We start from the raw sequence: 26,905 nt of genomic DNA, 5'->3' as shown, positions 1-26,905 counted from the left end.
GGCCTTTTGGCTGGTTCCAATCCGCGCGCTGGCGCGTACCGCAACGATGCATGTCTATAGTCATTGGAGTAGTTGTTCCACAGCCCAAGTACAACGATGTGGAGAGGTCGGGGAGGGTATGCCCCAGGCTCCAGCAGCCTCCCGTGTGCTGCAGCGATCTGGTATATTGGCACCTCGCAACGTTGCTGCAATTTCAGCTCCCAGGCATTGAGACAAAGGAGCGTCATTGAGGGCGGAGCTCGTTGCGCCAGAGATCTGCAGTCCGGGCGTTGTGATGAAAGGTGGCCGCTTCTATATTAATTCTCCGGGCCCCACCTTAAAAGCAGTCGGAGGAGCAGGTCAGCCATCGCAGCCACGCCAATCCATTCCACTGCCCTTCTCCCGACCACCCCGACCCGCCGGCGAGGAGACAACTCACAGCTCCTGCGTGCTCGTTGAACAGCCGGACGTTGACCAAATTGCAGTGCGTGTGAGCCAGAGAGAAGCTCACCGCGAGGAGACAAGGACACCTATTCCACATCCGCCAACCCCCATTCCACGACCCATTCGAACCTCGCAGACTGCTCTCGACGTGTGCAATGGCTCAGATCAGAGGCACTGCCGGATACCATCTCGGCAACAACAGTGGCATGATGAACAACAACTTTGGCGGCGGGCCCTCCTCGTCCTCGGCCACGAACGACCCCTCGCCGCTTGATGCTATCCGCGAGCAAACGAGCAAGATCGAGGACCTCCTAGACACATACTCTGACCCGATCAAGCCGTACTTGCCGGCCATTGGACGGTTTCTGATCGTCGTTACCTTCTTGGAAGATGCCTTGAGAATCATGACACAGTGGAGCGATCAATTGGAATACTTGCACACATATCGCTACAGTAAGTGCGCCACGGGAGATGGAGCTCGTTTGGACGCGCCGGATGAGGGCTATGCTGATGAGTTGCAGTGCCCACTGGTATCAACCACTTGTTTCTGCTCGTTAACGTAGTCGCCATGACCGCATCGTCAATTCTCATCATCGCCCGCAAGTACTCGGAATACGCAGTAGGCGGACTCATTGGTGTTGTGATCACGCAAGCCCTCGGATACGGCCTCATATTTGACCTCAACTTCTTCCTCCGCAATCTCTCTGTCATGGGTGGTCTCATCATGGTCCTTTCCGACAGCTGGGTTAGGAAGCGATTTGCTCCAGCGGGCTTGCCTACACTTGACGAGAAGGACAGGAAGATGTATTTCCAGCTGGCTGGCCGAGTGTTGCTCATCTTCTTGTTCATTGGCTTTGTCTTCGCCGGCGAATGGAGCTTTGGACGCGTTGTCGTGATTGTCATTGGTCTTGTGGCCTGCGTCATGGTCGTGGTGGGATTCAAGGCCAAGTGGAGCGCCATTGTGCTCGTCATGATTCTGAGCGTCTTCAACATCCTGGTCAACAACTTTTGGACTGTGAGTACACATTGGAGTGCGGGCCATTGGTGCATAAAAGCTAACCGCATTTCCTTAGCTTCACCCACACCACCCGCACAAGGACTTTGCCAAATACGATTTCTTCCAAATTCTGTCCATCGTGGGTGGGTTGCTGCTCTTGGTCAATATGGGTCCCGGGCAGGTCAGCTTCGACGAGAAGAAGAAGGTGTACTAGGTATATTGCTGCGGGAAAAGAGCGCAGGATGCGTGAAAGAAGGAAGGGTTCCGGGCGTGCCATATTCACACGGGACAGCATTGGCGGCGTTGAATTTGGGTAGCGAGAAAAAGCAAGGCCATGGATCTCGCGCGGGAAGCACAGCAGCAGTAGATGAATCGAAACGTGTTGCAATGCAGTCTGCTCCAATACGAGTTTCGCGACAGCGTGCTCCATCAATTTGCCAAATCCGAAGGGACAATTTTGCTTTCACTACTACGTCTACGCGTTGCTACAGATTTTCTCGCCCGCACGAGCATCCGTACTCGTTCAGCCTTTTTTATCTCGAGGCTGAAATTCCATCTCGAGACTCATTTGCAACTCTTGGCAGTTTACAGTTTACAACAGATTCGGGTGCTCCGAAAGCCGGCCGCGCTCTAAATGCCAAATCACTCAAAGGAAACAATAATGCTCATACGCCGCTGGAGATGCGTTGGAAACAAAGTGAAACTGCCAAAATAAACCACGTCAAACATGGTGCCAAGGGCACTAGGCCGTCCACTGCGAGTCGGTGTCTGCTCGCTCCTCCAGCTCGTCTTGCAAAGCGCTGAACTTGCTTGACAGGCCACTTGTGGTGACCTGCTTCTTGTTGCTGCTCCCATTTGCAGCGCTGGGAACAGGCGTGACATCAACGTTGGTGGTCTGCTTCCTAGCCTTTTTCGAGGTCTTGACATCGGTCCAGCCGTCCTCGAGGTTGCTCTCCTCCATGATCTTCTTGTAGTCGGCGTCTTCGGCGCCGAGACTGGCTGGTGTTTGGTCGGTGGTAGAGGTGGCGGCGGTGCTGTTGGCCTCGCCAGCGTTGGAGCTGCTGTTCGAATCCACATCGAAGGTGTCAAGAAGTTGGTTTTGGTTGCTCGATGAGACAACTTGTGCCTCAGCCTGAGCGTTTTGCTCTCTCCATGGGTTGTTCGCAGGTGCTGGCGGAATGGAAGTTCCATTCTTTGCTGGCTCATTCCTAGCAATGCGGGCGGTTCGGCGTTGCTGCTCTTCGAGTGCCTTCTGTTGACGTCGTTCCTCGGCCATTGCTGCTTGCTTCTCTTCTCGCTTCTTGCGATTCTGTCGTTGTTTCTTAGTCTCGACGACTTCCTCTTTCTTGACTTTGTTGGACTTTTCCCTCGCAGGGGCAGTTGGCGCGGTGATGCGCAGGGAGTTTGGACCAGGGGCTTCCTTCTCAAGCATATCATCAATGCCTGTAGATTTGAGGGCCGGTGACAATTCAACTGGTGGCAGCTGGTCATCTTCCGCCTGCGACGATTCAGAAGACAGAACAGGAGGGGCGATATGTCCGTTCTTCGGCTTGATAGTCTTCACACGAGTCTCGCCTCGGTCCGTCTTCTTGACATCGACACCTTGCCTGGCTTGTCTCATTTGCTCGGCGAACTGCCGTGTGGATTGGTCAAAGCCTTGATCATCGTCCCGCTCCACGACAGGCGTAACGTGGCTCTGCTGGACAGGCTGCGCAGTGGCCTTCCGTTTCTTCGATGCGGACTGGGCTGTGTCTCCTTGGACGTCAGAGAGGCCCGTAGCACTGACATTTGGAACCGCTTTTGCGGCTTTGTCGGCGTAGCCCTGCACTTTGCGAGCCGCCTTCTTCGTCTCTCTCTTGACCTCCTGCACCACGGTCGGCTTCTGCGCCTTCTTGTCGGTCGAGGTGTAGTAGTACACCAAGCCCGCGCCTGCGGCCAGCACCACCACGTACTTTACTGCGGTATCCATGAAGGCGCCTGGCGAGACCGGATAGCGCCCTGATCAGCGGCGTGGGGACTCGGTGGCACAAGCGCGGAGTAGGAAGAAGCGAAGGCGTGATCCGAAGTCGCGTTGATCGTATACTGTATCTTCGAGCTGCTGTCGATTGCGGTCGAAGAAGTGAGCGAGAGCAGGAGCGATCTCTCGTCTAGCTGCAAATGGCGAGGGTGGTGGTCCCGCAAGCAAGGAGGTGCAGTAGAGGTGGAGCGGAGGTCAACGCGGGTGAAATGCCCGTCCAGGTCGCGCGGAGGAGGCGATGGCAGCAGTGCAGTGGAATGCGCAGTCGTCGGGTGGAGCAGTGCGGTGCAGGCGGAGCAGAGTGGGTAGAGAAATCTGGGCGAGCTGCTGTAAGTAGAGTTGAGGACAGACAGTCGTTGCCAAGTAGCACGAAGAGCACAGCAGCAGCAACATACGGGTGCGGCTAGCTCGGTCTCAGCACCAGACGACATGACCCGACGCGATTGGCTCCATTCTTCCACCCTCGCCGCCGTCAACGCGCGGAGATGCCGACACGGATGATCTCCGCGCGACACAGCACTGTGCAGCCTCGCTTCGAAGAGGCATCAACACCCTCCACGCCGCCGTGTGCCATACTCCGCTGCGAGAAGCCGTGCCGCTGTCGTCTTCCTTCGCGACGCAGCACATATCACCCTCTATACTTCATCTCATCCGCCCTAGCCTAGCCAGGAACATGCGCCAAGTCCCAATGTGTACGCTAGAGCGGCTTCACGTCCTGCTTGGGTTCGGTGCTCAGCAGAACGCATCGCTCGCCAACACCCCGCGGGCGATGCTCGTGGGTAAGTGCAGTCGCTGGAAGGCTCCTCCAAACAGCGTAGATTTGTCTAAGGCTCGGGTCCTCAGACCTACACTGACTGGTGTTGGTAGCCATCGATTGTGAAGCTTTCGAGATGGACCAGAGCAAGGTCACAGAAGTGGGCATTTCCACCATCGACACGACTAGTGTTCGCGCAGTATGCGCATCATCGTCCCTTCTTTGACGGCTTTACTCATGCAGTGGACAGCTACAGCCACTATCCTACGGTCAATCGTATCCGCTAATTGCGTCCTCGTATGCACGACGCATCTGCCTCAGGCTTCGCATCCGAGATCAAGCTAACAAGGGGCCAACAGACACTATCGCATCAAGGAACATGGCCACTTGCGTACGTTCTACAATGGCTCGTCGCCAGCTCAAGGTTTGCTCATCGCTCAACTTTAGGTAATCGGCGCTACTCAAAAGGCAACCCTACGAATTTTCAGCACGGCAAGACTGCTTGGGTCAGTATAGAAGAGGCTCGCGAAGTACTGCGTACGATGCTCGAAGATGTCGAAGGCACCCGCGAGGTGGTGTTGGTAGGCCATGCTTTGAAGAACGACCTTGCGTATCTGCGAAGACTGGGCATCGACGCGCTTGCAATACCGAACGTTGTCCTTCAATTGGACACCCAGAGGATCGCAACGCCGAAGAAGTTGTCTCCAGGTCTGGGAAAGCTCTTGACTGCACTCGGTATTCCAGCAGATAATCTGCATAATGCTGGCAACGATGCCCACTTCACGCTTCGTGCAGTGCTAGAAATCGCGCGAAAAGAGTTCAATAATCCTGGCAGCGTGTTGGAGAGCCTGCCGAAGCCGCAGGGTTATGATAAAAGAGCTCAGGAGTCACAGAAGATACCAGTGCAAAGTGCCACAGCTAACGACGAACCTCAGATTCGAATGGTTGATCAGGTTCGAGCTGCTCAATTGGAAGACACGCGATTGCCGGCGTCATGAAGACAGAGGAGATCGCCGCACCATGCTGGCACAATCCCTCCACACTTGAGAATCTTTTCGCCTCAGCATGCATCAAACGGTGCCAGATACCTGGAAATCGAGGTGGCGGCTCATCCATCCCGCGCTGTAGCTCTGAGTCGCTCAAGCACGTATTCGCCAGCACGGATAGGCTTGTATTGGGACGGGTTGTCAGGTGTGATGCAACTCGGCAAAGTCTCGACCAGCTGCTCGTAGTTGATACTGGCTGTTCATCAGTACTCGATGCTTGGCGTGAGATCTCAGTGCCATGGCTACTCACGAGAAGAAAAATGGACAACTCCAGCGAGTCTCTGGAATAGGAACCACGCGGTGCACCGTAGAGCGGAAGAGTCTGCTACAGCGTCAGTATTCCGAGCGCCGAAGTATACCAATGTACTACAAACCCATTACTCCATCGCATAAGAAAATCGGCGACGTCTGAGCACATTAGCATCCCGGATCATTACGATACAACATGCTTGATCGAGACTCACTTATAATAAAGCTGCCTTCTGCAGCAGGAGCTGAAATCCACTGATTATCTGGACTCAGGATTTCGAGTCCTTTCACAGTAGACGTCAGAAGTATCGTAAAGCACTCGTAGTCGCTATGAGCTCCCAGACCAATCTCTTTGTCTTCTTGAGTCTTGGCGACCTTGGATGGTGAATAATGCAGTACTCTTGCAATGCCACCAGGATGCGTGCACATCTCGTCAAAATAGTTCTCCTCCAGCTCAAGAGCAAGCGCGAACAAGCGGAATAGGTGTCTCGCCAATTGGAGAACTGCACCATAGTATTCCTTCACTTGTGCATAGAAGCCTGGTAAGTCTTCCTCAGATGGCCAAACATTTCCGTTCACAGCTTTGCCATCAAGTTCTCGATACTTGCCATCTCCGCCTGTCGGATCCAGTCCTGCTTCGTAACCCCAGTTGAAAGCCTCTTTTGTCTCTTGCGGTGCATCAGCTGCATTCCAGTCGTCTGGGTTGACCTGGAGCGATTGACAGATGGTCAGTGACTGGAACAAAGCTCTGAGGCTTGACGGGTTTATATCAAGTGCGACCATTGCGAACCCATTCGAGATTCTTGACCTTAGACGCTTGCTCACATATGTATAATCCGAAGGCTCATATCCCCTGAAGTAGGGCGAGTGCTTGACATGGAGAGCTTCCTTCTTTTCGAGTGGCAATGCATAGAATCGCTTGGCTGCTTCAAGGACGGTACTTCGTGTGTCCTCGGAAATACCCGAAATTTATCGTTAGCAAGCTTTCGTCTCAGAGTGGCTTTGCAGATGGATTTCGCAGGGAGATATTTGCAAAGGAAATGCCTTCTGATCAGTGCTTACCATGCCCTGTGATGTGGAAGAACCCACTGTTCATACAGGCATTTCGGATCTCCAAAGCTACAGCTTTGCGATCTTCGATGTCGGAAGAGAACGACTTTGCGATATCGATTACGGGGAATTTGAAGGGCTCAGTAGAGGCCGTCTTTTTCGAATCCGCCAGTCGTTGGTTCAGGTAGGCTTGAGCTGCTTGACGAGCTTCGTTCTGCGTCGCATCGGCTGTATCTGAGGCCACCGCCATTGTCGATTGGTCTGATTGAGGCTTGGGAAGTTTTCAGCTTGATATCTTGAGCAAGTGAATAAGTCGTGCTACAAATTTCATGATAGATATAGGTCATCGCTAGCGTCGGGCAAGATAAGCGGCGGTTGATTTTTCTTGGCAGGTCCTGACGAATGTTGTCACGCATGTAACACTCGCGAATGTCAAGGATCTAGTGGTCACATTTGCCAGCCATCTAACACTGCGCCCGCGGTATTCACTCTTCCAGTCATGCTAGTCTCTGGACTGATATCCAGACGTCTGGGTGCAAGCTGTAGAAGTCTCAATGCAACAAAGGGAACATCTGCATTTCGCATCTAGATATTTACATGTCCGTGCATTAGGAAGCCCATTCGGACTTGCACGCTGGACTGGGCGCAACTGCTCTGTCATTGCTGACATCTATTGCTTCTGCGAGAGGATACCTGGAAGAATGTCAGTACTTGCGCAGCAGGTGCGAAATGATCGGGACGTACGCTCAACATCGGCCACACTCTGCTTCAGAATTTGGTCGAGCACCTTTGGGTCCGAGAGCGACTTCTCAATCTTGGCAATAACAGAGTCTGCCAATTCCTTCTGCTGTCTGGCCTTAACTTGGCCTTCGTAGCGGACCCAAGAGTCAAGAACGGTCTTTGCCTCCGCTGCGAGAGCAGTCTTCTGCTCGAGCTCGTAGGCCTGAGCTTCCAGCTGGGCAGTTTCCTATAGCTCTGGTCAGAACCGTGCTTCCGTCCAAAGAACATGTGCAAGACCACTTACCTTGGAAACAGCGAAGAGGTCCTTGGTGACCTCAATAACACTGCTAAGATCCTGCACGTTGCTGATGCGTGCTTTCACAGCATTCGTGTGGTCAGCACGAGCAGCGTTCAAGATGCCCTTGATCTTATCATGCTGTCCTTGTGCCCATTCGCCATACATAGGGCCAGCGTATGTGTACACAGCCCAGTAGATCGTGAGCAGAGAAAGCGCGACAATGGACTCCTCGTTCACGACGTAGAGCTCATTGCTAATGGCAGCCACCGAGAGCGCAGCTCCGGCAGAGAGAATGGCAGTCTTTGAGGCAAGGCTGTTGCCCGGGAGAGAATCGACAATAGCGCTCGCGGTGCTCTTTGGGTCTTTGGCCGGGGGAGCAGCCTCGAAGCGCGCGGACGACGTCGAAAAGGTGGTGGTGACGGCCGGGAATGCGGTGCGGACAGGGAGGGTGGGACGGGCTCGAATGGCGCCTAGAAGGTGTCAGCGATCGCCAATGGCAGCGTACAGTGGACGCGATGTACCCAGAGCGCCCTTAGCCAAGCGCGACGCCATGTTGTCGTGGTATGGGAGCGGAGTGGGTGGTGTTGGATGATGTCGCTGTCTCTCACGGTCGTGAAGCGAGGTCTTCTTCCTCCGCCAAAGCTCAACGTCGGGCCGACATCTTCCGGCAGCAACGATCGATGCTTTACTTTTCGAGTCTGTTCAGAATTCTGTCGCAACAGTGCACAGCTGCCACACTACACCATGGCTACTTCGGCTGATGGCCCAGACCAAGGGCGCAAGAGGAAGCGCGAAGCGAACGGCGTGAAATCACGAAAGGCGCCAAAATCCACGAAATCACTCGATACTCGCGAAGCCCAGATTTTGCTCTTGGAACAACAGATCCTGAAATCTCCTACGCATTATGGCAACATCGAAGAGCTGCAAAAATTGATGGCTGAGGAGGACAGCCGTTTGTTGGCCGCTGTCGCTCTCTGTCGAGTCTTTTGCCGGTTGATCGCTGGAGAGCAGCTGGTAAAAGAGAAGAGTGCTTCAGAGGAATCCACACAGTCGGTGCAGCGACTCAGAGTCTCGCTGCGCGAATATGTTTCAAATCTTTGCAACTGGATTGGCAGCCCTGACGCGACCACTGAAAGCACAGCGCTGACCTTGCTGATGAGGATTGTGAAGGAAGAGGCTTCTGGCGGAAGCAGGAGCGCTGCCCAGTCGTGGCGAAACGAAAGAGCCTCGTTCCAATCCTTGGTCAGAGCCCTGGTGCGCGAAAACGACGCAGAAGGAGCGCGGCAACAATTCGTCGAGAAATATGCCGAAGAGTACGACGATGTCCGCTTCTACACCTTTGTTGCGGTGAAGCAATGCCTAGGCGAAGCTGCTGGTGCAAAGGCCGTGGGAAACGCAATCGAGCTACTCTCGCAGATTGAAGGAGTACCGGAGGCCGATGAAGAGCTCGAAGACTGGTATGGAGATGCTCCAGAGGACAAGAGCCCTCTTTTATCGCTCAATGGACATCGGAAAACGGCTCGAGAGGCATGGCTAGCGGTTTTTCGCACGCCACTATCTGTGGAGCAGCGCAAGTCCATTTTGAATATTACGACCGCACAACTCCTGCCATGGTTCACAAATCATATTGAATTGCTGGCAGACTTTCTCACAGATTCCTTCCAGCAAGGTGGCGCAATTTCACTTCTCGCGCTGAGCGGAATCTTCCATCTGATGACTGTGAAGAATCTGGACTACCCTGACTTCTACAAAAACCTTTACAGCCTGTTGGATGAAGATGTCTTACACAGCAAGCACCGCAGCCGCTTCTTTCGTCTCCTGGAGACGTTCATGAGCTCCACCCACTTGCCTGTTGCGATGGTGGCCAGCTTCATGAAAAGGTTGTCGAGATTGGCGCTCCAAGCTCCGCCCGGGGCCATCGTCTGGGTTGTTCCCTGGATATACAACCAAGTCAAGCAACATCCCTCATGTGCCTTCATGCTACATCGTCCCTTTCACCCTGCACATGCCATCTACGCCTCACATCCGAAGTACGCTGAAGAAGGGATGGACGATCCATTTGATATGTCGCAACCGGACCCCATGATCACTCGTGCTATCGACTCCAGCTTATGGGAGCTGGACACTCTGAGCAATCACTTTCATCCGAATGTGGCCACGCTGGCCAAGATCATCGGCGAGCAATTCACCAAGAGGGACTACCAGTTAGAGGACTTCCTTGATTACTCCTATGCTACTTTGGTCGATGCCGAACTTGGAAAGGAGATGAAGAAGGTGCCAGTGGTAGAGTGGGATATCCCGAAACGCATTCTGACTTCCGATGATGGCCTTAATGATTTGGGGTCACTTTTTCAAAGTGCTATTGGAGCTACTGTATAGCATCCGCAACCTCAATACAACACTGGAATAGGCTCGAAAGCAATACTCAACACCCAATTTCTACCTTCCAGCTTCTCCGTACCTACGCCTAATCCCTGTCCAGCGAGTTCGCATGGAGAGGTCGTTCAAGCGTCGTTGTTCAGGTGTAGCACGAGCAACAATTCCGCGTACAGTCTCGATGATAATCGGAAACTTGTTGCGTCTAGTGTCTTCCACATCGTGGACATGTGGGTTACGATACAGCATCGTATGGTGGAGCACGTTCACCAAGGTGAATATAGAACAACCCGGCAACCTGGCATGTTGTGTGACAGGCCAACACGCGCAGAGTGGAGAGAAAGTCACCGGACTCGCTTGTTGGAAACAACCTCATCAGCTCTGCTGAAGTTGCCTGCAAGTGTGCTGAGTAGGAAATTAGGGTTCAGAATCCTGCAAAAATCTAGGCTCACTCCAACAACGGTCACGTGGCATGGAGACATAAATGTCTCCGAATCCTATCATCGGCTTCTTATTGTGACTGACATTGCTGAGATATAAAGAGATAGGAATGTCAGCTTTTGTGAGACATACAATCACCTACTAGCCATTTGACAGCTCAACAGAGACCATCAGAATTTCAATTTCCAATACTCGACATCTAGCTTTACAACCACCATGGTTAAACTAAGCGACACCAAAGGCGGCGACTGGGAAGAGATGGCCAAAGTCTACAAGCAACTGACAGTAGAAATCAGCTCGCGACCGATTGGAGTCATGCTCGACAAGGCAAATGCTCTGCTACCGTTCAGCGAAGCCACCGGGATTCACGACAATGGCTGTGGTCCAGGTCCAGTCATCTCGCGCATTATCGCTGATTATGGTTCTGTACTTCCAAAGAATTGCGATTTGAGTGCATCAGACTTTGCAGAAGGTATGTTGCTAGAATGTTGGATTCGTCGACCGTTTTATCTTGCTGACTATGAATAGCGATGATCGCTCAAGTTCGGCAGACAAAAAATGAAGAGATCGATAAAGATCCGGACAGCCCTTGGGCACGGGTCGATGTGTCATTGTTGGATGCAATGGATCTGCAAGGCATCAACGACGGATCGAAAAGTCACGTATTGGCAGGTAAGTGGAACACTGCAATACCTATCTTGCTCTACACGCAATAACTAACGGTTTCCTCCAGGCTGGGTCTACTTCATGACGCCCTCACCTCAAAAATGCCTAGAAGAAAGCATGCGGGTACTCAAATCCGGTGGTGTACTATCATGTTCATCCTGGCAAAATTCCGAATGGCTCCAATTGATGAACTTGGTCCAAGAGATCCGACCTGAAGCTCCGGTGCCCGAGATCCCGGAGGGATGGAGATCCGCCAAAGGACTTCTTGCAGAAGTGGAAGGTGCAGGTTTCCAGCAGGTTGAAGCCGTGGAGGTTGATGTTGAGATGGCTTTTGAGACTCATGAAGCGTTGCTGGAGATCCTGACTGCGAAAATGCCTCATATGGTGAAGCTTCTGAGCAGTTGGTCGGAAGGCGAGGTTAAGCGGTTGAGATCATTGATGAGTGAACGATTGAAGAAGGTCTGTCCTGAGGAGCCGGGCAAGTTGTCTGGTGTCGCGCTTGTGGCTGTAGGTCGAAAGGCGTAGTTGCTCAAAGGTATACGAAGTATAAGTGGAGGTAATTGAATTAGCTTCAAATGGTATATTACAATTAAGCAAAAGTCATCAGCATCACTCATCATCGTAGTAGCAAGCCTCCGGCTTGTGAACACAGATCTTGCCACTCTTGTTCGAAATGAGCACAATCTTCGGATCGTCTTCAGAAGCTTTTACCTGCTTCTCATCCACCTTCTTGCCCTTCTTCAGGATCTCCTTAACTTTCCCGTCTATCCAACCTGGCATCGCTTTCCATTGAATTTGCTGTCCTTCCTTTGGCAAGCGATCTTTCGAGCCCTTCTGAGCGGGCTCAGTGGCATCCTGGTAACAAGTGCAAAGTTAGACAGTGCCATCAGGGAGATCAAGATCTGAGTGTGTCGGGACTTACCATGTGCTTGGAGCCAATAGTTCCGTTGCTCTTCTTAGTCTTTGACTTTGGTTCGGAGTCGTGCTCTTCGTTGTTCTTGCGTTTCTGTCCAGTTTTGGCGGATTTGGCAGGCTCCTCTTGAGACTGGCTGTCATCATCGTCATCATCATCTTCATTCTCGTCCTTGCTCTTGCCCTGAGCAGCACCTTGGCTGTTCTTCTTTGCCTCCGCATTTTTCGTCTGGCTTCTAGAGCCTCTTTGGTTGCTCGTGGTCGCTTTGTCGTCTCCATCGTTCTTGGAGCCATTCGATTGCGCTTTCTTGCGGCTGTCTTTTGCTTTTGGAGTATTCGCCACGTGCTGTTTGCCTTGCTTCGATTCTTCTTGCTTCTGAGTAACCGTAAGTGACCGTTCTGCTTGACGAAAAGCTGCACGGCTATACAATGTGGCATTTTCGAACATACTTTCTGATCAGTCTCTTCCTTCTCCTTCTCGGTCATTTGCTCCCAGGCCTTCTTTGGCAAATAACGCTTTTCAGTACCGTCGTCTTGCTTCGCTTTTCCCTCGCCGTCCTGTCAAACAAATCAAAGTGTCAGCAAGATCCCAAGATTTGATATGATAATCCTATTACCTTGGTCTGCCATTCTTCCTCGCCCCAGTTTGTCAAGTTCTGCTGAGACTCATCTTTATCCTTCTTGTCGGTTGTGTAGCCTCCTCCTCTCTTCTTGTATTCTGCCGCCATCATTTGAGCCTGCGAGGAATATTAGACACCAATGCTCGATCACGTCTACGCAGCTATACCTTGCGAGCGCTCCATTGCCCAGGCTCTCCTCCTTTGTCGCTGGCCTTCAATTCCTCCTTGACCTTATCTCTCAACTCTGGATCCGTGTACTTGTCTTTGGGCGGCATGTTGGCTGATCTAAGCCAAGCGACTTGCGATTGAACTTCAATGTGAAGCTTCCGGGAGAAAATGGAGAAGAATGCGACTATGTATCGAAAGGCGTCTAGACACCTAGAGTGCAGCGACCTCACCTTTGATTGTTCTGCTAAGTGCTCTTGCGCGTCACAGACAAAAGCATCGCGACGACACCACGCCGCCAGCTCGTCATGGATTTCATTGCTCGAGTCGACAAATAAACTGGAATCATCAAAGTGACATCACGACATGAGAAAGTGCGGCTCGCGTGCCTGGCGCGAAGGAACCGTTTGGGACAAGCAGCTGTGGCAGCAGATCCGATCAAGATTGCCCTTGCGCAAGCGTCGAACCTTCGTCTTCTCCACGATTTGGTGGCTGGTGCTGCAGATTTGCAATGCAGTGTTTCTTCACAATCTCTGGCTTGCATAATCGTTCTCACGCTTGTGCAGATTCTCAATAATCATGCAGGCGCTTTGTTCCAGCAGCATGAACGAGCTGGTCCAGCTGACAAGACAGAAAGTCGCCGGAAATGGTTAGAGCGCAGTATATCGCGATCAGTTCTCTGGCACAGACAGATGATCTGCAATACACGAACAGCAAAGGTAGCAACGATGCTGGATATTGTGCCTACAGACTTTTGCAGTCTGCCGATGATTATCGACAGTGGCTCGCACGCGACTGCAGAACAAGCAGCATCCAGCTCACCCTGCCCACAGAATAAAGCTACATCAACAGCGACCGAAGCTCCTAAAACACAGGAACTCTTCGAATCGAGCGAAGGCCACGACGACGAAGATGATGCGACGGTCGCGGACGTCATTCTGGAACACGTGGAGAATGCTGTCGTGAACTTCCCCTGCTCGCTAGCGAACGCCTTCACCAGCAAGCTCCGCCACGCCTGCATGACTGTGCTCAAGCACACCGAGAGCAGTGTACTGCAGGAGACAGCAGATACGTTCCCATATGACGATGACGCTCGATTCCTCGATTGAATGCGAGACCTATTTGGTCACATTGTTCAAGGCAGTCTCCATCAACACCTTGTCATACTGCTGGTGCAGCCACTGGATCCAGTTCGACATTGGACCTTGACCTGGGTTTGCAGTCTGGTCAGGCTGTGCGAGACCGTTGTAGAAGATGGACTTGAGTCCAAACTCTGCGAATCCCTCGTCTTTCTTTATCTCGGCGCTCATCTCGAAGAGGCCATCGCTCTCCCTCACGTCCGTCAAGCGCGGGGAGTCTCCGCAGCGCACAATGATTGAGTTCGCGGTCTTGGATACAACCTCGAAATGATCGGTGATTTTGGTTCCTGGCTCATAGGTGGAGGATTGCAGGTCTTTGGTATCCCACAGATGGTCGGCGGTAACGGGGTCGGATCGATACTTTTTCTCGAGGAAGCGACGCTGGTATGCGAATCCTGCGGCGGAAACTTGTGAATATATATTCTCTTAGACAGCGAAGATAGCTTCGACACGTACCCAGCCCGCTCCACACGCCTGCACAGAATGCCTCTGTCAATCTGCCCTCTTTCTCCAGCAGCTCCGGCTTGATTTGGGTTAGGGGAACGCGCCGTATGGCGAGATCCTGCGTCACGGGGGCATTGTTCGGGTTGTATCTGGCGAACAAGGTGGAATTGAAGAGGTAGTCGGTAGGCGGCACATCAACGATCGAGGTCTTGCGTGTCCAGCTGTGTAGGCGAAAGTGGTGAGCAGATGGTACAGAGGCGGGAGTCGCTTGGGCTTACTGACAGCACATAGCCCGCCGTCGCACCAAGAGAGGTCCAGCCCGTGGCTGCGAGTGCCGTCCTGAAGATGCCCATCGCTTCGAAGCTCAGCTCAGCTCAGCGCTTGACAGCAGAGACGCTGCGGGAACCGGCTTCACTTGACTGCTGGCTCCGGCTGCTGCCTCAGGCATTACAGAGTCGGCCGAGGACGCATTCAACGTCCTTATCCTTATGCAGTGGTGGGGCGGACAGCAAGCTTCCGCTCTCTCGCCATCGCTATCGGCATGCGCACTCGGAGCTCGTTGTCGCAGCAGACAGCGAGTCGACGCGCGGGGAAGCGATGAGCGATGCGCGTATCCCTCCGTGGTGAGCATGTCCACGACGAATATGTCCGAACTGTGCCCTCGGAAAGAGCATACGGCATGCAGGAAAGTTATCCTTCTCATAGAAACGAGACCCTGTCCCGAACTGCCCACTCGTGCGCGTTAAATCCGCGATCTCCAATAGAAGCCCTCGCATTATTGCACCACCTTTCCACACCCGACAACCACAACCACCACCCACCTCTCTCTATCTGGACGCCCGCTCCGCTGTCTTGCCATTGCAACTCCGAACCGCTGCTCCTCGACCTCGAACCCGCCCACACTCGTCCCCGCACTGTCCACCATGGCCGAGCAAAAGGAGTTCACCTACTCGGATGTCAGCGAGCACACCTCCAAGAAGGACCTGTACCTCGTCATTCACGACAAAGTCTACAACAGTTCGAGCTTCGTCGATGAGCACCCGTAGGTTTCTCGCGTATAGCAAAGAAGGCAGGCGCAGGTCGGTCAAACGTCCAATGACCACGACACTTGCAGCTGTGCTGCCTGCCAGCCGCACCATACATGGAGCAATGCGCTGACTGTAACTTTTTTGTGCCATACAGAGGTGGTGAGGAAGTTCTGCTAGACGTCGGTGGGCAAGATGCCACCGAAGCATTCGAAGATGTTGGCCACAGTGACGAGGCACGAGAGATCCTGGAAGGCCTCTTGATCGGCACGTTGAAGCGACAGGTGAGCTTTCCCATCCGCCTGTACCACAATAATCAGCGCTGACGAGGACACTTTTTTTCTTTACACAGGAAGGAGACCCAAAGCCAAAGACTGCCGCCCAACAAGTTGCCGATGCTCGCAAATCCGCTTCCCAGTCTGGGGGCCTCGGTGTCGGAGTTTACGCCATTGTGTTGGTTGGTGCTGCCCTTGCCTTCTTCGCTTATCAACAGCTCCAGTCGAGTCAGAACAAGGCATAGGGGGATACAGAAGGGGCGAGAGCGAGAGGCCGAGAATTGTGCATAGATTGTAGCACTTTGAATGGAAACGACGTTCACACACACACAGCGGTACAGCAAAGGGCGGTTCACACAATTCGCAACAACGTGAAGGAAAAGGAGAATCATAAATGGAGGGACCTCGTTGTTATTGTGGTCCAGCCATTGGTGCACATGAGCGTGCACCAGAGCCTCACGCTACATCCATTTGGGCGGGCTGAAGTGATGCCTAGATATACCAGTACCCAAGTCTTTTTTTCTTCTGGAGCCCTCCTGTCGTCGGCACACTCGCTGCCCCATGCCGCCGTAATCCTCCCTTGCCTCTATCGCCCGCACTCTCACGGAAACGCCTTGTTGCTGCCGGACGCCGTACGGCCACCTAACCTCCTCGAGTACCGTTCGTGAGGCCGCATTTGTGGTATGAAAACGATCCGCCCGCTCCCTGGGCGACGCCTTGCATCCAGAATGCCTTTGTACTGTACACGCGTGTGAATGGCCAGTGCTCGTACCCATGATGCGCGAAAGAAAATAAGAATCCCTGTGTCCTGGTGGTAGGCGACTCGTATGTGCGAGTCGTCACATATCCGATAGTTCCGCTGATGGTCGCTCGCTCAGCCTCCCTTGTTCTTTCGCTCCTCTGCTCGGGCGAGCCTGGCAGCCTTGACCAGCGGTGCTAGTGTTGCCAAAGGTTCAGCTGTCTGGATGAACGCATGCTAAAGCAGTTTGTTAGTGGACATCACTTGCACAACAGTTGCCTCGCACGTACCTTGAGCAAATCATGCGCCGACGCTCTCTTCTCGGGATCGACCTTGAGCGCAAACTGCAGGAAATCACGGAAGACGGGGGTAAGGTTGTGCTCCTCCTTGATGGTGGGCGTGCCATTGGTGGCGATGAGATACAGAGCGCGCAGTGGCGATTCCGTCAAATACGGGGGCTCGCCCTCGATCATTTCAATGGCCATGATGCCCAGCGACCATATATCGATCTTGCGGCCGTACTCTTTTCTTGTCACGACTTCAGGCGCCATCCAGTAAGGGGTGCCGACCATCGTTGTTCGCTTCATGTGCGATTCGTTAATCTGTGCGCAAAAACCAAAATCTGTGAGTTTGATGCTGCCCTCCAGTGACAGCAAAATGTTGTCGGACTTGATATCACGGTGAATCACGCCTTTCGAGTGCAGGAATTGCAGACCGTGCAGCGTCTCGCGGCACACAGCCGAGATCTGGCCTTCCGACATCATGTTGAACGTCACCACATCAGTCAGACTGCCTCCCTCCATGTATTCCATCACAACCCAGAGGTCGCCTTTGACCAGAAAGCTGTCCATGAAGTTCACGATATTCTTGTGCTTGCTGTCCTTCATGACCAGAATTTCGTTAATGATCAGATCCTTTTTGGGCTGTTGTTCCAAGTTCATCTGTTTGATCGCGACGCATTTATTGGTGCCGACCTCGAACGCGGTGTAGACGCCACCAGAAGCTCCCTGACCTATTTTGATCAGATTGCGGTATCTTTTGGTGGGATCTGCCGCATTGCAGATTTGCTGCAACTTGCTGAGCACTTCTGCGTTCGTGATGGACTGTCGTGGTCGCTGCCGCGGCCGAGGAGCAGGTCCGACCCTTGGGTCCACGGCGGCGGGATGGGGCACTTGTCGGGAGTCGGAAGGCGCAGCTAGCTGTGAGTGTTGTTGCTGCTGCTGGTGCAGGCCATTGTTTGTGGGGTGACGCTGCGATTGCGAACGCTCCAGAGTCTGTTGTTTGAGCGCTTGTTGTGCTGCCTTCATGGCTTGTTCTTGTTGCTGTTGGTATTGCTGCGGAGAAGAGATCGGAGACGGCTGCTGAGATTGGCTGTGGTATGACGGACCCGTATTGGCTCGACTCCTACTTTGCATGGGTTGCGTATTGGACGAGATATCGGTCACGGTGGGCGGCGCGTATCTGACCGCGGGTAGGCCATCGTCAAGTCTGGGGTGCTCTCGTTGAGGGCTCGGAACAGGAGGTGCTGGTCTTTGCGGAACCATTGTGGTAGACTGGCTGCCAGGCGGGCGAGGTGCAGGCCGCAAGGGCACCAGGTTACCGTTCATCTGGGGACTGATTGGTGAGCTCATGCCATAGCCTTGACTTGTCCCGCGCGGTACGGGTGGTGGTGCTCTGGGGTTTTCGAAGCTCTCGCCTTCGTTTTTGGGGAACCTAGGGCTTGCGGGCGGGCTCGTGACATACCCTCCTCCTGGACTCAGGCTGGACTGATAGCTCTGCGGACTGTCCTGCGGCTTTGCATGGTCGAACTTGTGGTATGTCCAGTCATCGCTGCCATTATCGTTGTTCTCGTTGAAGAAGGTGACTACATCAATGATGGCCTGGGGATTCTTCTTCTGTTCCTGTTCGCTGATGCCATTGGCCTGCAGTGTCCTCTGCCATTCTTTGGGAAGGCCCTAAGCCTATGTCAGTACTCACAGCGGTAGGCAGGTGATATAGACAAACCGTGAACTCTCCAGTCTCTTGATCATAGCCAACGTGCGTGACGTGCACAGGGTTTTCTGGTGCTGATATGGTGGGTTTCCGCGGCGTGCCTACTAAGCTCGATACCAGGCTCGAGAAACCGCTCTTCTTTTTCAAGACTTTGCTCTCCTTTGTCTCGTCGCTGTACCTCTGTCGCGGGTTGATGCCGGCCGGCGACGTGGGGCCGTCCATGGCTGCGACGGCGAGGATTTGCGACAGTCGCACAGCGGGGTTGGCGTTGGGGGCGTCGACGCGAAGCGAGTCTGGCGGCGGAGCGGGCTGGGTATCCTGCGCCAGGGACGGCGCAGTCTCAAAAGGTGGATGTTGTTCGAGCGCCGCGTCTGGGGCTGCAAGCGTCAAAGCGGGAGGTGGAGCAGCAGCAGGTTGGGAGTGGGTCGCGTACGAGATGGCGTTTATGGCCAGCAGCGTGTCGGCATCGAAGTTGTCGCCGATGAGCTCACGTGAAGTGCGATGTGTCACCGAGAGCGGACGGGCGACGAAGGCTGCGCCGGGGTGGTGCGGGAGATGTTGGTGCAGCGACGGCGGGCGCTGCTGGGGGAGGTGGTGCTGCTGCGGCGGGCGCAGGGCGGCGGAGAGCGAGAGGTCGCCGGCAGCAGAGGAGTTCTGGCGCGAGGCAAGGTGGACGGGCGCGTGCGAGGGCGGGTGAGGTGCAGCAGCAGCAGCAGTAGCAGGAGTCGCGGCGTGCTGGTCTCGCTTCTTTGGCGCGGACGCGGATTGACGCTGTCGTGTAGGAGGGGCTTTCTTGAGCCGTCTCGTCATATCTCCACGAAGAACAATGCAATGCAGCGACAGGTAATATAAGAATGGGCGGCGGAGCAATCCTGGGAATCCGACGGGACAAACGACTGCTCTCACGCACGCACGCACACCCTCCTGCTCCCGCTCTACGGAAACGGTTTGAAGGACAGCAGCAGGGTGACACAGACTGCGGTGGGGCGAAGCGCCGTCGTCAACACTCGAGCTCCGCGGATGCCACAGTGCAGAACAGCACAGCACCGCGCCCACGCCCACCACGCCGCGTCCGCCAGCATCATCAACACCGCCGCCACGCGACTCCGCTACTTCTCTGCCAGGCCGCCGTGTTGGCTACGTGCCGGGCGGAGGTGCTGCTCGTGTCAGAGCGTCAGCTGAGACGACCGTTTGCTCTGCTCCCCCATCGACAAGCGCCGACCGTTGCTGTCGAGCAATGCAGCCCCCTGCTAGTTGTGCTCGCACATCCTGGAACACTGCCTTCTACTACGTGGCTCAAACACCGCCCGGGCCTCCATCTCGCGCGCCGACGCTGTGTTGCTCCTGCATCTGCTTGCGTTGTTTCCATCAACGCGTGGTGTCCAGAGGACCCTCGCTGGCCCTGGCTCTGCCTCTGGCACTTCCCTTCCCTTCACCTCCTCCCCTGCACGCACGGCGCTGCCTCAGGCCGTTGACGTCCGCTCACCTGTTTCCGTCGGTGTAACCCGCTTCGCAAGCGACGGAAGAAAACCCATCCCTTTCAACGCGTGCTTCTCATCGCAGGTCGTCGATCGTGCAATGATAATATTAAAACGCCACTAACTCTCATCATCTCAAGGCAATTAGCAGAAAGCAGTCTCTCCGAAGAGATGGAGATTTCGTAGTCCACGAGGTTGGCTACGGCGCGAACGACCGCTATGAGGCCTCTCATTGAATTCCCTGTGCTGAATTGCCCGGCCATCTCTTTCTCCGGCCAGGGCAGGAGCCCTCTGCTTTTCGACTTAGCGAAAAGCGTGATAGCTTCACGTCTCTTACAGCTCTCTACGGCACAAGCGAGGAAGCAGCGAAGCCTCTCCCTCTTCGGAGAAATTGTCCGTCCTGGCGATTGCTTTGGTCCCCCTTCACCTACTGACAGCATGACAAACACCCACTGCCGGCTTGGCCACCGGCTTCGTGCATAGCACCGATAGTACGCCTACCACGGGCCGATGGTTGCATTGGACTCGATTGTGCGAGTGTCGTGCGCTGGTCGCTGAAACCTCTGCAAATGACTCGCTTGCCTATCTTGGACGCGTGCAGTTGGTCGATAAGCTTACATCGTGGCGCTACAGTAGTACATACAGTTGCTGCTCCTCCATGTCTGTCGCTTCGCCTCCGGCCTTCCGCTACCTGTAGAAATCGCCCGGGTCTGCTTCTTTGCCGCCACCTCCTCCTGACGGTACACTGGGCTGCGGCTGATAGGCTTGATATTGAGCAACACCTGGGCTGCTGGGTCCGCCCGGTCCTGCTGGGTGCTGCTGCTGCTGCTGCTGTTGCTGCTGTGGCATTTGTCCGTCGGCGAATGCAGGTGGATTCTCGAAGCTGTGCGTTCGCTGCCTGCTGAGATCGTCTCTGCTCACGTTCGCTTGCGCTGGAGGTGCTTGGCCAGAGTGATATGGCTGCTGTGGCGTGGGGTAAGCATTGTAAGTCTGAGCGGGTGGCTGCACTGGCTGGCCCATCTGCGCAGAAGGATATGAATGTCGGTTGTCAATCGGCGACTCGTAACCTCCCGTGGCAAGTTCTTGTGGGTTGCCAGAGTTTAAGGTGTGTATCGAATTTGGTCGAATCTGGCCTTGAAAACCTTGTGGAGCATTGTATGCATCGTAGGGGCCGCCCGGTGCTGCATTTGGGCTTGGTTTCCGTCTCACTTCATTCGGAGGAGGTGATTGAACGCCTCCTGGTATGAAGTGGAACGGAGCTGGTACGCTCGCCGCCGCGTTTGGCGGAGGTGCATTCTGCGGAGGATACGGACTTGTAAAGCCAGGCTGTTGCGCGGTCGTTCGCTCTGCGGGCGCAGGCGAGTAATATCGCTGCGGATCCTGCTGAGGAGGTAGATGCTGCTGACTTGGCGAGAATGGCTGCGCGGGCTGTTGCGCATTTTGCGGGTGGCCTTGTGGATACCCCTGCGGTTGATGCTGAGGCGCCCCATAGGGCGGCTGTTGATGTTGGAATTGGGGCGGAGGCCGCGATCGGATGGGGTACTGCTGGTGCTGTGGCGGTTGAGACATAGACGATTCGAGCAATGCCTCGTAATCCCTCCTTGCCTTGATGAATTTCTCGTTGAGCTGTGTAAAGTCGTCTGCCACCCGTTAGTACACCCGGGGTCAAACTATACCCGCACAATACGCGAACGGTGTTCGACCAACCTTTTTTCTGCGAGTATCTCGCAATGAGTTCGATCAATTTTGGTCGAATGCTCAGTGTTCTCTGATACAGCTCGCTGATCTCTTCCTCCTCTCTTTCTCCCCGCCTGCCACCTCCTTCGGAGCCTACGCTGAGCAGGGCTAGCAACTTTTCTACGTTCTTGATCTCACCGAATACTTCAGCTTCCATCTGTGCATCCCTCTCTAGCTCCTCCTTCGTTGGGTCTTGCAATTTCTCCACGTAGTTCAGCGGGAAGATACCCGTCTGTCCACGCAGACTGCCTTTCCACCAATCTTTATATACAGACTCCAGGACCGCAATGATATCGTTCTTTCGGAAAGCAAGCTCGCCAGGCTCAGAAGGGGTGAAATCGTAAAGAGCCCTTACTCGGCTCACTGTCGCAGCCGTAGTACCTTGCTGTGTGGGCTGCTGCGACTGTGTGTTTTGCACTTGTTGCTCCTTGCTATCGTTGCTCTGCGTCGTGCCATTGACTGGTCCCTTGTCCTTAATACTTAGCGCTAGCGCCATCTGAAGCTCCTCATCCTCCTTGCGCCTATCGTCGCTACTGATCTCTTTCTTAGTGGGCTTGCTTGGAGGCATGAGACCAGGCTGCTGCGTCCGCAGCTTCTGATATGCCTGCTCCATGATGCCCAACTCTGGCGATGAGCGGAACTCATCTGACCAGCTGCCCATGCGCTCGAGTACTTTCTGTTTGACCTGAGCATGTGTGGTTCGGTCGGCCGCCAGTCGGAGCAGCGCATCGGTGAAGGCTTTGGAGGCGAGTTCGCGGTGGAGGGGAAGTCCGCAGTTCTGAGAGAGGGCGTTCGCGAGCTCCAAGGTATAAAGTTGAACATTTGCATTTCGGTGAGCAAGTCGCTTGATCAGGGCGGCGGTCGCTTGTGCGGCGCCAGATGGGTTGGCCGACACGCGATCGCAGACATCGAGAATGTATTCCCAATTCTCGCTCGTAAGATTTTCGTCCGTGGCCTTGACTATTGTACTCTGTTAGCCATCATGCCCCAGCCGGAAGTCGCAAGGCTGCAGGTGGCCTACCGATCGCATCATCCATGGGGGAGCTCTGCGCGCGAAACATGGTCGCAACAAGGTCAACAGCATGCACTGGTTGCTAGAGAGCTGTTCAGTCTTGCGGTTGTTAAAGGCGATGCGAGAATGCTGCCTGCCTGGACCGCGTGTTAGTTCGCCCGCAGGTGATGCGCTTGGGGGCCGCCAAACGCTAAGCCTTGCCCTATGACGTTGACGCGACCACGAGTGAAGGCACGAAAAGGGTGGACTGCGGTCACGTTCAGGTCATTACACATGCATATACTACTTTATTCCTACAGTGCTACTTCGCCGTATGCCACAAGTTGGGAAGTGCCGCGCTCTAGCGGCTGGCTCCCAAATTTCTCCCAACCAAGCCGTTCGTCGTTTGCCCGACCTTCAACTTCTTCCTGCAGTCGGGACAATACCACTTGGTACGACGCGGCGGAAGATCCTTGAGCTGCACACAATCAAGGTGGAACCACTCTTTTTCGCAGTCCGTCTCGTTGTCACACGCAATCATGGTGCCCCAGCTCACATCACCGCATATGCAATAGCGAGGCTCGTCTGGATCAATGTATTCTTCAGGAGCTTCCGTAGCGCTCAGGCCAAGTTGGTCTGCTGGCATCGAAGAATCCTTCTTTCCACCCTGTCCTCGCCTCCTATTCGGAGCTGCCTTCCGTTGAGAAATGGTGGCCTTCGCGCTGTCGTCGTCGTTACTAGTGATGACACCGGGCGGAGGTCTCTTGGATCGGCGTCCGCTCTTTGTAATGGCATCTTTGCTCGTGCCGGTACTTTTGGGCGAGGCAGGTGTGCTCGCGGACGGCCCACTGTTGCTGGGCAGGCTGGCGTTGCTTCCTCTGCGGAGGCTCTGGCGCCTGTTTGGGGGCTCCTCAGATACTGCTTTTCCAACCTTGATGGTGATGGTAGGACGCCGAGTGGCGGGCGGAGTGGCGGCTTTGCGCTGTCGACCCGCTGTTGCGGCTTGCGGCGAGGATGAAACCCCAGCCGGGGCCAAAGGGATCTTCGAAGTCGTGGGCGGATTGTTGGAGGGTCCGGTGAGCTTTAGTCGCTTCGGTGGATTGGCCTTGGCCTCTGGTGACTTCGGTCCAGCAGTCTTCGACGTTCCTGCAGCTGGTGTTGCCTCTCGCTTACGCTTCTTCTGTCCTTCAGGCGACGCTGTTTTGCCACTATCCAAAGGGGGCTCAACGCCTTGTTCACGCGCTAACTGTGCTTGCAGCGCCTGCTCCTCGAGCAGCCGCTGTCGCTTGAGCTTCTTCGCTTCATTGAGTCGCATTCCTCTGTTGATGAGCTCAGCGTCAGCGTCCTCATCGTCCACGTACACCTGAGGGCCGAGCATGGCATTGATCTGGTCGGTTTCCTCGCCACTAATGACGACCTTCGTGGGATCCACTTCGTTGTGTTCATCAACGAGTGTAGTGCCATTCGCTTCCGCCTCCAGCCTCGCGGCCTCTTTGCCAGCTATGCCACGGCCTAAGTTCTTGAGCTCACGGCGTACCATAGTCTGCGATGGAACCCATATTGCGTTCTTCTTCATGCGCTTCCTCAGCTTCGCCATTTCCCACTCCGTAAGTTTGACCCACGGCAGCCATTTACTACCTTTTGCCGCATCTGGAGGCGGTTCGGTGAGTGCCAGCAACGCATTAGAGGTGCTAATCCCGGCGACCGCAGAGTGGGCGTTGGTCCCTGGCTGTCCTGGCGCTCGTGGGCCACGCGATTTCATACTCTCGGCCTTTCGATCCCGCTCTGACCTCTGTCTGTTCTCCTTCTCAGCTCTTGGCGGCTTTGGTGTTCTTGAGCGAGGTCGAGGCGTGGTTTTCTTTTTGTCCTGCTCACCAGCATCGTCCATGACGGGAGGTGAAGGTCGGGGTGATGTCCAATCTGACATGTTATCAAATGGCGCATTAGGGTCGGGCGGAGGAAGCACCTCTCCGGGCACCATGACCTTCCTTCCTCGTAACTTGCTTGCGGCTTTGTCCTGCACGCGACGCGTATGCTTTTCAGCTTTCATGTCATCCGCCCTCGTGCTCATCCGGCGCTCGCGCTTGAGGTTGGGCGATGTGAGCGCTTGTTGCTCGGGTGTTGGATCTCGCGAAGGAGGTTTCGGTTGCGACTTGAGCTTGTCGGTCACTATCTCCAAACGCTTTGCTTCGCGTTGGCACTCATCGTCCAACCTGCCAGCCTCCTCGGCGGCCATGCGACATGCAGCCTCCGCATCGTCGAGAGCCCAACTGATTTCTCTTCGCAATTGCGCAGGGTCCGGCCTGGCGCGCTTGATGCTGGGCAAAGTGCTATATGCAGTCGTGTTATTATGGACGGATTTGATGTTGGTCTCAGCCTTGACTCGTTGTTCGTGGATCAGCGTCAAGGCGCGCACGAGATGGGACGGAAAATGCTCGGTGTAGGTGAGGAAGTCGGAGAGAGTCGCTTGTATGTCTGGATCCGAAGGCGGCTGGCGACTGAGCGACCTCAGATCGTCCACGGAGGTGTGAGAGAGGGCAGCGGCCATGGCTCTGAACAATAGAGGGAGTCTGTGTCGCCCAGTGTCGTGCGGCGCGCGTTCAAGGCGGTACTGGTGGGCAGAGCTGAGGGGCGCGTGCCGTAAGCCACAGCATTCCAGGCATGCGTCGAGCGGAGAGGTGTCGAAGCCGTGTGATGCAGAGGGGAGTGAGAGTGGAGGGCAGTCGCGAGGAGCTCGATTGGGCAGACGCGACAGACTGTGCTTGGCAACGGCCGGCTTCGGTCGAGCCCAGCGTGCACTTGAGCTACACTTCACGAGCCCGCAGCATGGAAGCGTACACGGTGTTACTATTCGCCTTCATCTTCTCCTTACTGCTGGCCATCAGCTGGAGCGCGAGCCTCATTGCCCGCATCACTGACCCTCCGCCCGGCAAAGTCCCACCCCGTCCGCCGTTCAAAGATGCGCCAACCACTCGGAACACTGCGTGATCATCTATAGCTTTCTACGCTACACCACCTGCGATGGCCACCATGAATGGAGACTCAGAACAGCGACCGGGTGGCAAGTACGCTTCGTACGTACCACACGACCTCAAATACAGCGCCGAATTCGAGGACGCCTTGATGAGCGTTGTGCTCAACCCTCCAGCGTCACCAGACGGAATTCGCGTGATCTCGGAGGACAGCTCTGAGCAGTCAACGGAAGGCGTATCAATACGCATGAAAGACATCCCGCCCGAGAGCCTGCCAGTCATTGCCGAGACTGATCTCCCACTGCCTTTGGACGACCCGCGACGCATCTTTGCCAGCCCTGTGCCTGGCATTAAGCTCACCCACCCGGGCGGCTACCTCGAAGGTGGTCCTGGTCTTGATCCTGACATGGATACGTTTCCCGAGGACTTTTTCAACAACCACCCGCACGCACGTACGACCGACCGCTTGGCTGCCACGGTAGACAAGAAGATTGAGGAGCTCATGGGGGAATTGCAGGACAGGATGCGCAAACGCGAGGATGCGATCAAGGAGAATGGTGAAGTGGAGAAGAAGCTGGAAGAGTTAATGTTGCAGCACGCCATGGAGCTCAAGGTGCACAAGAAGCTCGCCGATGATAGACGAGCGAAGCGGGAGGCCAAAGAGAAGCGGCGTGCCGAGCGTGAAGGTGGCCCGTCCTAGCCTCACGCTGAAGCGAGGCTGTATGATACAAGATATATGGACAAGTCTGCAGTGACGACAGGTCATTAGAGAAGAAGCTCTATATGTGCCAGGGGAGAACACGTTCGACCACGAAGTCCGCCATCTTCCTAGTAGACAACAAGGTTGGCTTGACTGCATCGCAAGGACAGGCAGTATTGGTACGGCTCAGGACCACCGTGAAGCATGCTGTGCACCTCTTCTGGCCTCTCTTAGCTGCCAAATTGGGCCCTCGGAACACAGCGCCTGAGATCTTACGCTGCTCTGAACAGCACTCCGAACGAAACTGGCAGATCCGAGGACTGGTGCTCGTTGCTGTGGACAGTCACTCACGAGCGGCAGACTTGTCGTTCACCGAAGATGACGGGAAAGGATGATGGTACAATGAACAGAGTCTAATGCGACTCAACGTAGAGCACGTCTCGCGCACGCCGCACATTAGATCGGATATGGCTTATTCATAATTTGCTCCAGAAGAGGCCATAGGCGGATCCCAAATTAGGTGGCGGAAGGTACGATCTAAAACAACTTACCACAGTACAGTGGTGTTTAGGGTCAAGCTGTCGGCAATGAAACGTCATTCTGTTCGCAGAGAGGTATGCCATATTAGCAAACTAGTGGTAATGAGAGCCCATTTGACAATACAATGTTGGATCACATT

At 54.7% G+C, this 26,905-nt stretch overlaps 15 protein-coding genes across 15 annotated transcripts; 8 read left to right on the top strand and 7 right to left on the bottom strand.

Moving 5' to 3' along the window:
* Positions 1–578: 578 nt before the first annotated feature.
* RHO25_001414 (uncharacterized protein) lies at positions 579–1,634 on the top strand (the record flags this gene model as incomplete). The annotated part of the gene is made up of 3 exons (XM_023594023.2): positions 579–876; positions 945–1,438; positions 1,497–1,634. 3 exons carry the CDS (start codon positions 579–581, stop codon positions 1,632–1,634), a joined length of 930 nt encoding a protein of 309 aa, XP_023459117.1.
* Positions 1,635–2,162: 528 nt separating this feature from the next.
* On the bottom strand, positions 2,163–3,389 carry RHO25_001413 (uncharacterized protein; the record flags this gene model as incomplete). Its single annotated transcript, XM_023594022.2, has 1 exon — positions 2,163–3,389. The coding sequence occupies one exon, from the start codon at positions 3,387–3,389 to the stop codon at positions 2,163–2,165; it is 1,227 nt and encodes a 408-aa protein (XP_023459118.1).
* Positions 3,390–4,327: 938 nt separating this feature from the next.
* On the top strand, positions 4,328–5,189 carry RHO25_001412 (uncharacterized protein; the record flags this gene model as incomplete). The annotated part of the gene is made up of 4 exons (XM_065602108.1): positions 4,328–4,390; positions 4,442–4,488; positions 4,551–4,582; positions 4,639–5,189. 4 exons carry the CDS (start codon positions 4,328–4,330, stop codon positions 5,187–5,189), a joined length of 693 nt encoding a protein of 230 aa, XP_065458180.1.
* Positions 5,190–5,299: 110 nt separating this feature from the next.
* Positions 5,300–6,786, bottom strand: RHO25_001411 (uncharacterized protein; the record flags this gene model as incomplete). Its single annotated transcript, XM_023594021.2, has 5 exons — positions 5,300–5,429; positions 5,488–5,559; positions 5,612–5,645; positions 5,702–6,412; positions 6,549–6,786. The coding sequence occupies 5 exons, from the start codon at positions 6,784–6,786 to the stop codon at positions 5,300–5,302; spliced, it is 1,185 nt and encodes a 394-aa protein (XP_023459119.1).
* Positions 6,787–7,206: 420 nt separating this feature from the next.
* On the bottom strand, positions 7,207–8,106 carry ATP3 (atp3 gamma subunit of the F1 sector of mitochondrial F1F0 ATP synthase; the record flags this gene model as incomplete). Its single annotated transcript, XM_023594020.2, has 4 exons — positions 7,207–7,229; positions 7,281–7,503; positions 7,561–8,024; positions 8,076–8,106. The coding sequence occupies 4 exons, from the start codon at positions 8,104–8,106 to the stop codon at positions 7,207–7,209; spliced, it is 741 nt and encodes a 246-aa protein (XP_023459120.1).
* Positions 8,107–8,298: 192 nt separating this feature from the next.
* On the top strand, positions 8,299–9,933 carry RHO25_001409 (uncharacterized protein; the record flags this gene model as incomplete). Its single annotated transcript, XM_023594019.2, has 1 exon — positions 8,299–9,933. One exon carries the CDS (start codon positions 8,299–8,301, stop codon positions 9,931–9,933), a length of 1,635 nt encoding a protein of 544 aa, XP_023459121.1.
* A 654-nt stretch (positions 9,934–10,587) lies between these two features.
* Positions 10,588–11,562, top strand: RHO25_001408 (uncharacterized protein; the record flags this gene model as incomplete). Its single annotated transcript, XM_023594018.1, has 3 exons — positions 10,588–10,843; positions 10,900–11,043; positions 11,105–11,562. 3 exons carry the CDS (start codon positions 10,588–10,590, stop codon positions 11,560–11,562), a joined length of 858 nt encoding a protein of 285 aa, XP_023459122.1.
* An 84-nt stretch (positions 11,563–11,646) lies between these two features.
* Positions 11,647–12,844, bottom strand: RHO25_001407 (uncharacterized protein; the record flags this gene model as incomplete). The annotated part of the gene is made up of 5 exons (XM_023594017.1): positions 11,647–11,892; positions 11,960–12,325; positions 12,400–12,507; positions 12,567–12,686; positions 12,737–12,844. The coding sequence occupies 5 exons, from the start codon at positions 12,842–12,844 to the stop codon at positions 11,647–11,649; spliced, it is 948 nt and encodes a 315-aa protein (XP_023459123.1).
* Positions 12,845–13,462: 618 nt separating this feature from the next.
* RHO25_001406 (uncharacterized protein) lies at positions 13,463–13,843 on the top strand (the record flags this gene model as incomplete). The annotated part of the gene is made up of 1 exon (XM_065602107.1): positions 13,463–13,843. One exon carries the CDS (start codon positions 13,463–13,465, stop codon positions 13,841–13,843), a length of 381 nt encoding a protein of 126 aa, XP_065458179.1.
* Positions 13,844–13,852: 9 nt separating this feature from the next.
* Positions 13,853–14,670, bottom strand: RHO25_001405 (uncharacterized protein; the record flags this gene model as incomplete). The annotated part of the gene is made up of 3 exons (XM_023594015.2): positions 13,853–14,268; positions 14,330–14,538; positions 14,600–14,670. 3 exons carry the CDS (start codon positions 14,668–14,670, stop codon positions 13,853–13,855), a joined length of 696 nt encoding a protein of 231 aa, XP_023459125.1.
* Positions 14,671–15,240: 570 nt separating this feature from the next.
* Positions 15,241–15,862, top strand: RHO25_001404 (uncharacterized protein; the record flags this gene model as incomplete). Its single annotated transcript, XM_023594014.2, has 3 exons — positions 15,241–15,359; positions 15,500–15,626; positions 15,695–15,862. 3 exons carry the CDS (start codon positions 15,241–15,243, stop codon positions 15,860–15,862), a joined length of 414 nt encoding a protein of 137 aa, XP_023459126.1.
* Positions 15,863–16,491: 629 nt separating this feature from the next.
* STE20 (signal transducing kinase of the PAK) lies at positions 16,492–19,158 on the bottom strand (the record flags this gene model as incomplete). Its single annotated transcript, XM_023594013.2, has 3 exons — positions 16,492–16,593; positions 16,647–18,311; positions 18,361–19,158. 3 exons carry the CDS (start codon positions 19,156–19,158, stop codon positions 16,492–16,494), a joined length of 2,565 nt encoding a protein of 854 aa, XP_023458152.2.
* Positions 19,159–20,513: 1,355 nt separating this feature from the next.
* RHO25_001402 (uncharacterized protein) lies at positions 20,514–22,624 on the bottom strand (the record flags this gene model as incomplete). Its single annotated transcript, XM_023594012.2, has 3 exons — positions 20,514–21,466; positions 21,534–22,523; positions 22,585–22,624. The coding sequence occupies 3 exons, from the start codon at positions 22,622–22,624 to the stop codon at positions 20,514–20,516; spliced, it is 1,983 nt and encodes a 660-aa protein (XP_023458151.1).
* Positions 22,625–25,248: 2,624 nt separating this feature from the next.
* Positions 25,249–25,542, top strand: RHO25_001401 (uncharacterized protein; the record flags this gene model as incomplete). Its single annotated transcript, XM_065602106.1, has 1 exon — positions 25,249–25,542. The coding sequence occupies one exon, from the start codon at positions 25,249–25,251 to the stop codon at positions 25,540–25,542; it is 294 nt and encodes a 97-aa protein (XP_065458178.1).
* Positions 25,543–25,584: 42 nt separating this feature from the next.
* Positions 25,585–26,226, top strand: RHO25_001400 (uncharacterized protein; the record flags this gene model as incomplete). The annotated part of the gene is made up of 1 exon (XM_023594010.2): positions 25,585–26,226. The coding sequence occupies one exon, from the start codon at positions 25,585–25,587 to the stop codon at positions 26,224–26,226; it is 642 nt and encodes a 213-aa protein (XP_023458143.2).
* Between the last annotated feature and the right edge of the window lie 679 nt (positions 26,227–26,905).

Source organism: Cercospora beticola, chromosome 1, assembly GCF_033473495.1.
Source record: "Cercospora beticola chromosome 1, complete sequence".
In the NCBI taxonomy this organism is placed as follows: domain Eukaryota; kingdom Fungi; phylum Ascomycota; class Dothideomycetes; order Mycosphaerellales; family Mycosphaerellaceae; genus Cercospora; species Cercospora beticola.
Note: the sequence above shows the minus strand (reverse complement) of the source record. Positions and strands in the feature narration are given on the sequence as shown.